The following is a 9503-nucleotide window of genomic DNA, read 5'->3' as shown; positions in this document are numbered from 1 at the left end:
TCTGGGTTCAACCAGCTATCCCCACTGGACCCACCTGGGAAAACACTTTGCAGTCCAGAGGGGAGCAAATGACAGGAAATATCTTCTAACAGAGCAAGAAGGCAAGCAGCTTTAACCCAAGACCACCAGTAAGGTGATAAAGCGTCGTCCCTTCCCCCCTTTACATCTACCCCCCTGTTCAGCATGAAGAAGCCAGAGAGTCGGCATCCAATTCCCAAATCAATAAGACAATTGGTTTAATTACCATTGGAAAATGTTTGTTATTCCTCTGTAGGATCTGGTTCCCTCTGGACCCTCATTATTTCCTTCACCTGCTCCCCCCACCGACCAAACTGTGCAGCTCTGCAACTGCATCCTGGTCCATCTTCACCCTTCTGCCCCCAACCCTCACCTCCTTGTACCCCCAATGTTTTTCCCAATAAAAAAAAGAGTCAGGATTGCATCCTTTATCTAAGCTATCCAGTCTGTATGCTAAGCAAATCATTCAAGATACTAGACTTTAAAAAGAATGTGGCATCAAGATTGAAGGAAGATTCATCAACAACCTCCCTTATGAGGATGACACCACCTTTCTTGCTGAAAGTGAAGACGACTTGAAATACTTGTTGCAGAAGATCAAAGACTATAGCCATCAATATGAACTACATCTTAACATCAAGAAAACAAAAATTCTCAGAAACAATAGCAAAGTTCAATAGGCTAGCAAACAACAAATACTGGTGATGGTGTGGAGAAATTGGGACTATTATTCATTGCTGGTGGGCATGTAAAATGGTACAACCATTATGGAAGGGGGCCTGGTATGTTCTCAAAAAGTTGGGAATAGAACACCATTTGATTCAGCAATTACACTAAGGAGAATATACCCTAAAGAAAATAGAGCCACTAAACAGATGTATGCACACCTATGGTCTTCACAATCACTTGTTATGCATCAGAGAGTTGGTCAATGACCAAGGAGGACAGAAGGAGAATTTATGCCTTTGAGCTGTGGTGCTGGAGAAGAGTACTGAGAGTACCATGGACTGCTAGGAAAACAAACTGATCCTGGAAAGGGGTTAAACCGGGTGGCTCTTTGGAGGGAAGAATTCTGAGGCTCCGTCTAACATACTTTGGACATGTTGTAAGAGACTGGTCCTTGGAGAAGGACATCATGCTGGGGAGGGTGGAGGGACAGTGCAGGAGGGGAAGGCCCTCTATGAGGTGGACTGGTTTGGTGACTGGGGTTATCCGGATGGAAGTGTCAGAGACAGTGCGATTGGCACAATACAGAGCAGAGTTTAGGGCTGTTGTTCATAGGGTCGCTATGAGTTGCAAGCGACTGGACGGCACATAACAACAACAACAATTCACAATAGCAAAGAGAAAGAAGCAACTCAAGTGCCTAATCAACAAATGAATGGTGAGAAAAATTATAGTACATTCACATAATGGAATATTACACAGGACTGCAAAACAATGAACTAGTAAAGCATTAAACAACATGGGTAAGCATGGAAGACATTATGCTGAGTGAAATATCTTAGCCACAAAAGGACAAATACTGCATAACACTGCTGGTATAAAATAGGACTGACATAGGGGTTTGGGGGAAGAATAGGAAAAGAGTGGGTAGATAATGAACTCTGCATTGGAACAGATAAGGGAAAGAACTGTCTGAAAGGAATCTACAACTAGGCGTTGTACGTATGACAACAATCTAAAACAGGTGAATTGCAAAGTTGAAAATTGGGATGGATAGAAGAAAAAGAGGAAAGGTAGGGGTGTGTATACACAAACACACACATTCAGAGAGAATAAAGATCAAGCATTAACTAGTCTGGGACTGTTTGAGACTTCAAATGGACATTGATGTGGATAATAAAATAATGAAAGATGAGGGCTGAGATACATTTGAAACTCATTTTAAAGGTACCTATAAACTAATAACATGGACAGGAGATATTAGGAAATAATTATCTTTTGTTGCCCTGAGTAGAAGAAAGGTCTGTTTGATCTCCAGTTATTTATAAGCTGGGACTTATTAAATTATAACTTTCTTGTTTTTCCTTTTAAGCAACTGAAACTCGACTTTTAAAGGCTATAAATACAAATATTAAAATAACAAAATTCATCTTTGTTGTTGTGAGACTGTCATAACAGTATATCTCAACAATGTGAAAGATGGTGCCAAGTTAGTGGCTCACTCACAGTCCTTATTCTTAAAAAAAAGAAAGCTACAATAGCTTAATCTCTCAAGAGACTCATACCAGGCTCTAGTGGATTTGAGACTGGAAATGCAGGAAGAGTTTGCCCAACTTTCTCCTGCACAGCACAGCAAGCTGGTGGATTCATCACATCAGGGAGGCAAGGCTCGTGGGTCAGGAAAGCAAGAGTCATCTAGAGTCATCTAGACTACAAAAGGGCCGTTTTCGGTTCTTGCTCATACACAGATGTTCCCTCTAGTACCTAGTGTTTGCTTTGATTTTTCAATTTCACTCATTTCCCCGAAATCAGACTATGAGCTCTCTGAAGGAATGGATCCTTTCTTATCTTTAAATAATGTCTGGCATACTGTTGGGGTTTAATCAACTGACTAAGGGCGTAAGAATGTGCAAAATTTGTATAATACTCGATGCCATTAACAGTGCAAGCAGTCAAGCACTTGGCTGCTAGCTCACGCTCAGCTCCGCAGGAGAAAAGATGTGATGGGTCTGCTTCCATGAAGCTCCGTAGCCTTGGAAACTCTATAGGCAGTTTGACTCTGTCCTAATGAGTCACTAAGGAGTTTGCCATCTACTCTATTGGTTGACTGGGAATTTTTGATATATGTATTATTTATTAGTTCATTTAAATCTTGTAAACAATGTTGGACAGTGTTTGGTGGAGCTCCCCGATTAAAACAAGCTTGGAAGCAGGAGTGGCATCCACTTCCGTAAATAGCTTGCCTCGGGAAACCCTATGAACGTGGAGAAAAGATGAAAGTCAAGCAAGTGTTAAGGACCTTAGTTCATAGGGTCGTTATAAGTCGCCTATGACTCTATGGCACTTAACAACAACAACAACAATGTTTAATCCTGAGGAAACTGTTTCAGTGAGGGACTAAATAACGGAAAAGCATCTTTTGGCTTCTATTCACTTCAAACTGGTTGTCATTCTCAGAACTAAGACAAGTCAGAGAAAATCCGGTTTGAGTAGCTGAAATAAGTGGTGTTCTTGAGAAGGTATAATGTAACAGCTAGCTTAGACTGCAGGTGCCCGACTACCTGGGTTTGGATTCCATGCCAACTCTACATGTAATTTCTGTATAATCTTTCCTTATTCATTTCAACTTTACATATAGTATCATGTCTTATCTCCCTGGCTAGAGTCCGTACAGTTTATAATAGTTCTCTGCTCTCCAGCTTGTTTTATCTTGCATCTCAGGACTGAAACCAAACCCAACCTACTGCCCTCAAGGCAATTCCTACTCATAGAGACCCTGTAGGGCAGAACAGAATTACACAGCTGCCCACAGGATTTCCAAGGCTGTCAACTATTACAGAAACAGACTTCCTCAAATCTCTCCGGCTGAGGAGCCAATCGTTCAGTTAGCAGGCCAATTCTTTAACCACTGTGTCACCAAGATACCTGAATAGTCTGAAGAGAGCTGTTCAAACTGATGCCTCTTGGATTGGTCAGTTTTAATTCTGAGAACGGCAGGTTGAGTTAACGGATAAACCCATTTGTTATCCTTAGGCTTGTTTCTGATTGTGAAAGCCTCGCTCCTCTCATCACCTAGCATTGCTTTGCACCCCGGCCTCTAGCTGGCGTGCACAGCATTCCCCCAGTCACTCACCGGCAGACGCGCGGCCGGCGGGCCGGGCAGAACGGCGAGTGTGCGCAGGCGCGCGGCACAGCTCCTCAGCATGGCTCCGAGCAGCGTGGGACTCTGGAACGAGACCGGCGGAGGGCTTGCGGGTACTCCTCGCCTTCACCTTTGCCGCAGAGAAGGCAAATTCGCTTTCCAGGGACCGCTCGCCCACTTAAATCCTGGAGGCTAGCCAGTCTGGAGCCGGGCGGGGGGCGGGGCCAGGCGGGGCTGCGCAGTGCAGTGTCCTCGAAGGGCCGCTGGCGGGGAAGGGGAGGTCAGGTTGACAGTCCTTCGCAGAGGGAGGGCCAATTCACACTGACTTCTGGTCTTGACCTTTCCTTTCCGGTTGATTTTCCCCAAGGCTCCCGAGCGGCTAACTGTAAAGTCCACCTCCCCAGGGGTTCTGGGAGAAAGATGGAGCTGTTGGCTTCCGTACAGATTACATCATTGGAAACCCAGTGGAGCACTGTTGTACTCTGCCCTAGAGGGTGGCTGTGAATGAATTAGAATCGACTTTATAGCAGTGGCTGTGGTTTGGCTCTAACCCATCCCCCCAACACCTCCTGCTGATCTAGGCGCCAGGGATCACTTCCGGGAGAGCGCCAAAGCGGAGGAGAACGAAAAACGGGTGTCGATTGCTAAAACCAGATTCACCCCGACCCTAGGGCGAACAGGAGGCTGGAGCGGAGCCCCGCCCTCTAAGCCATCAGTCCCCGCCCAGTGTCCCGCCGGCTCCCTTGAGCCTTGCCCTTGCGTTGCGCCTGCTCATTGCCGAAGTTCGTGTGTATGCTCCATGATCTCTTTCTTTGGTCTCTCGGAGGCCAGATTCAATGCTTTTTTCCCCAACTAGTTTCCCCCTCCCACAGAAGATGTAGAAGTAGAACAAACAGTGTCATCAGGTAGATTTTAGCTGCCCACTCTTTGTTTGGTAGCTCAGGATTAAATTGGCTATCCTGGGCCTCAGGCTACTAGATAGGACTCTTAAGTGTCTTGTGTGTAAAGTCCTAACTTTCCCATAGCAGACCCTCCACGGGTTTTCAGAGGCAGTTAATCACAGGAGTGGAGATTGCCCATCAGAACAGCTAGTGTAGGCAGAGTAGAAGTGGCTAAGCTAGACTTTTTCAAGTGGAAATGGTAGGAATATTTGTAGATACACGTGTTGGTTTCCTAAGGATTCATCCCCAGCTTTGGAGTCAGGCTTGTGCTCCAACTCCCCTTCTAATACTTAACCTCTTTTAAAAACGATTTAATCTCTAATTACTTGTCTGTCTTCATTTGTGAATTAGTAGAGTTGTTTAATTGGAAGCAGGAGTGGCATCCACTTCCTAAGCATGCCTCTGGAAACTCTGAATTTTTATAAATGACGATAATTATAATACGTCTTCAAGCCTTTTGTTCATAGGGTCACTATGAATCGTGCTCAACTCGACAGCAAGCAACAACAACAAAAACAACAACAGAGTTGTTTAGAGTGTTTCGGAGAATATATGTAAAGTTTTAGTAATTCCAGGACCTTCTGTTTCAATTATGGATTCATGAAGTTAGAAGTTAACTTGGAAAATGCCCATAAACCAGGAGTGTGCATGCACTTGCAAATAGAATCCAGTTGTTAAAATGTCAGGAACTTTGTTCATTCACAGGAACTCTAGTACTTAATGTGTTGCACTCTTAACTGAAAGGTTGGCATCTCAGTGGGGGAAAGATGGGCTTTTCTCCCTCAAAGATTTAACACCTTGGAAACCCATTTGTTGTTGTTATTAGACTCCATTGAGTCCACTATGACTGATAGCAACCCTATCAACAACAGATGGAAACCTTGCCCTATCTTGCACCATCCCCACCACCTCTGATATGCTGGAGCCCATTGTTACAGTCCCTGTGCCAATCTATGTCCTTCTGTTATTCCAACCCTCCACTTTCCTAGCATAATATCTTTTTCTAAGGACAGACCCCTCCTGACAACATGCTCAAAATATACGGACTGAGTTTCATTATCCTCCAAGGAGGACCCTGAGTGCACTTCATTAGGGCAAATTAACTTGTTCTTTTTGCAGTCCATGGGTTATTCAGTACTCTTCTCCAGTATCACAATTCAAAAGCAAAGGCTCTTCATCTGTCATCCTTATTCACTGTTCAACTTTCAGACGCATAGGAAACAATTGAAAATACTCATGGCTTTGAGGGTTATTGTGAGTTGAAATTTGTTCTATGGCAGTGAGTTATTATACACTGGCATTATGGAAAAGGAAATGCTATAAATATTTACAATTACAATTAAAGAAAATATGTTAAGAACACAGGTAACAGAAGAAACTATCATCTCTTAAATTTTTTTAGTACATTTTTTTAACACCTACTGGTCCTTGGAGAAGGACATCATGCTTGGGAGGGTGGAGGGACAGCGCAGGAGGGAAAGGCCCTCTATGAGGTGGATTGATTCAGTGACTGGGGTAATCGGGATGGGAATGTCAGAGACAGTGCACAGGACATAGCAGAGTGTAGGGCTGTTGTACACAGGGTTGCTATGAGTTGCAAGCGACTCCACGGCACATAACAACAACAACATGCACTTGAGGCTATTGATGTCTTTTGTATTTGGTGAAATATTCCTATGCATGTGCATATCTTTCTAACTTATTTAAATACTATAATAATATTAACATCAGGTCTATTCTTTCCCCTTTAGTAAACATTTATCATCTCCACAGTACCTCCAAGTGTCTCTTGAGATGTAATTTAAGAATCTAATGGGCTGCCAGACTCTTTTATCCTTAGGACACCTTTTTGTAACGTCATTCCTACCAATAAATGTAACTGTAACCACCCACATAGAAAAGGAGGGGCTTGGGTGTGATCTAAAGGATTTATTACCAAGAGAGATGTAGTGCTTTGCAGCCTCACACTATGGCCCAAGAGCCCCTTTCTACACTCTGTGAACTCTCAGTGTCTGTGAAGCTCCAAGAACTAGACATATTGTGTACCGTAGAGTCAGAACTGACCCATAGCTGATTCTCCAGCAGGTTTTCAGAGGCAGTTAATATCTTGAGAGGAAATTGCCCATCCTCCCACCAGTCGTGTTAGAAATTTTCTCATCAACTTCTCATCAGTTTGTCAGCCATAAAGAACACTCAGGTATGTTTTAAGCCTCTAGTATTAACTGAGCGAAAGGAATGTAGAATTTTCAGGCAACGTTTAAAAGATAATGCTTGCAAAAGGGACCCACCCAATCCCAGGGCAACTGAGTCTGAAGATCATCAGGCATAAAGGGAAACAGATTTATTACAAGAGGCCAGTCCTTTTTGTCCTTCTCAAGCCTCCATTTCTTGATTGATTTTAGTTGTTTTCTCTTCAGTCCAGTTCCAGATTCCTAGAACAAGGATGAAGTCAGAGTATCTTAGTAATATTTCTGATAATAACACCAACTCAACAACAGCTCATTGCCATCACGTCAGAACTGACTCATAGCTCATCTTCCAACAGGTTTTCAGAGGCTGTAAATCACATGGGAGGAGATTATCCATTTTTCTCCCACAGAACAGCTGGTGGATTTGAATCACATTTGTGTTGGCAGCACAGTTCCCAGTCCACTAGGCTACCAAAGCTCCCTTATGTTAACTTACATAGTGCTTAACTACATTTTTAGTGGCAAGAACCCCAAAGTTTCTCTAGTGTCTTTTTTTTTTAGTACATGAATTAAAAAAATATGATATAAACCTATAAAACCAAGATAACGTCATGTACAGAAAATACTTTCTACGGATCCCTTAAATTGTATGTATTTGATCAGAATCTATGAATAGACATCAGCCTTTGCTATTTACTATGTATGCCACCAACATCTTATCTGCAGCCTTTCAGAAGACATTGAATTTAAAAGACCCTTCCAGGTCATCTATATTCAGTATAACTTGTACACTTCTCAGGCAATAGTAATGCCGAGTCACACTCTGATGTGGTTTTTCTCGCCCAGCATTCTTGTAGGTTATTTGTGTTGATGTCATATGTGAAATCTCTGGCCCAGGTTGGAAGTCCAAGTGGGGGTGGGTGAGGTAGAGATGGGAAGGACTAGTTACATTTTAGTCTGCAGGTGAAAGACGTTGAAATGTGTAGCTCAGGCAAGGACTAAACTTTCTGCTTTACTTTTTTGATAGACTTGTAGCTAAGCTATGTAAATTATGAAATTTGATAGTGTCCTCACCATTCTCTTTAATTTTGTAAATAAATATATTAAAGTATAGTTGACATAATAAGTAACACATACTTAAAATGTATTTATCTTGATCATTTTTCATGTATGTATCACATATGTAATTATCACAATTAAGATAATAGACATTATCATCACCCACACAAGTCTCCTGTTTTTTTTGTAAATCTGCCCCCCTTTAGGCAACCCTGATCATCTTTCTGTCACTATAGGCTGTTGTTGTTAGGTACTATCAAGTCCACTAGGACTCATGTTGTTATGTGCTGTCAAATCCAGGACATCTCATAACAACCCTATGAACAATAGCTCTGAATCTTGCCCGCACACTTTCTTACACATCTGACCCCTTTGCCACAGTCACTGTGTCAATCCATCTGATCTAGGATCTTCCTTTCCTGTGCTGACCCTTCACCCTTCCAAGTATGATGTCCTTTTCCAAGGACTGGTCCCTCCTGGCACCTTGCCCAAAGCCTGTGAGACAGTTTCAAAATCCTTGCCTGTGAGGAACAACCTGGTTGACCCTCTCCAGCACAGATCTTTTTGTTCTCTTAGCAGTTCATAGAATGTTCAGTGCTGTTCTGCAGCATCACAGCTCAAAGGCATTTATTCTTTTCCTGCCATCCTTAGTCATTGTCCAGCCCCAGACTCATGGCAACCCTATAAACAGCAGATCAGAGCTTTGCCCTATCTTGCACCATTATCACACTGTCTACCATTTATTGTTGTTGTTGACACTATTTACAGAAAAACATAAACATGTATTATTTTCTAACACTTAATACTTTCTTTGAGTTATGCAGCCATTTTTGTGGGAAACACTTAGAGGGCTGGCTGGGTCCTTCTTTTCTGCCCTCTCTCTGGTTTATTTCCTCAATCCCCATGGATTTGAATACCATCAAATGTTGATTCCCAACTTTTTTTTTATTATTTAATTATTATTTAGTGAAAATTTTCAGAGACTTTGGATTTCCATTCATTCATTGTTGCACTTTTCACCCTGCCCAACCTGATTTCCAACTTTTTTTTTCTCTATACACTTTATTAAAATCTCAATAAAAAAGAATTATTTACAAAAAAAGGAATATATTTCCTACCCTGGAAAATAGTTTCATAAACAAACTCACTTTATCCTCATAAACACTCTAAACAGCAAATATTATTACCCCGATTTCATAGTTTTGACAACTGAAGTACAGAGAATAAATAATTTGTCCAAGATTATTCCTAAAGCAAAAGGTGGAACCGTTCTTTAAAGCTGGAGAGATGGTTCCAGAAAAAGAGTCTAACTTTTTTTAAAAAAAGTTTATTCTGATTTATTTACAAAGTTTGAATACATTGTTTATCTCTAGTTCAAAATTCTCTTCATTGAGGGAGAGAACCGTCTAAAAGAGAGATGTAACTGGGTATTTCTGTCATCACAGGAGACTAGAGCGAGGGCTGCATGGTGGAGGGGACCTGGGGGAG

General features: G+C 42.1%; 1 protein-coding gene across 1 annotated transcript in view; it reads right to left on the bottom strand.

Moving 5' to 3' along the window:
• Positions 1 to 4601, bottom strand: part of THEM4 (thioesterase superfamily member 4) — a 47899-nt gene extending 43298 nt beyond the window's left edge. Inside the window, exons 1-3 of the mRNA XM_006900142.1 lie at positions 4581 to 4601; positions 3994 to 4089; positions 3818 to 3910 (exon numbers count right to left, since the gene is read on the bottom strand). Of these exons, the coding sequence (XP_006900204.1) occupies positions 3818 to 3910; positions 3994 to 4089; positions 4581 to 4601 (210 nt within the window). The remainder of the gene's footprint in view (positions 1 to 3817; positions 3911 to 3993; positions 4090 to 4580) is intronic.
• Positions 4602 to 9503: the final 4902 nt, after the last annotated feature.

Source organism: Elephantulus edwardii, unplaced genomic scaffold (genome assembly GCF_000299155.1).
Source record: "Elephantulus edwardii isolate Elephantulus edwardi_28Jun2011 unplaced genomic scaffold, EleEdw1.0 scaffold00273, whole genome shotgun sequence".
In the NCBI taxonomy this organism is placed as follows: Eukaryota; Metazoa; Chordata; class Mammalia; order Macroscelidea; family Macroscelididae; genus Elephantulus; species Elephantulus edwardii.
This window is presented reverse-complemented; position numbering and strand designations above follow the sequence as displayed.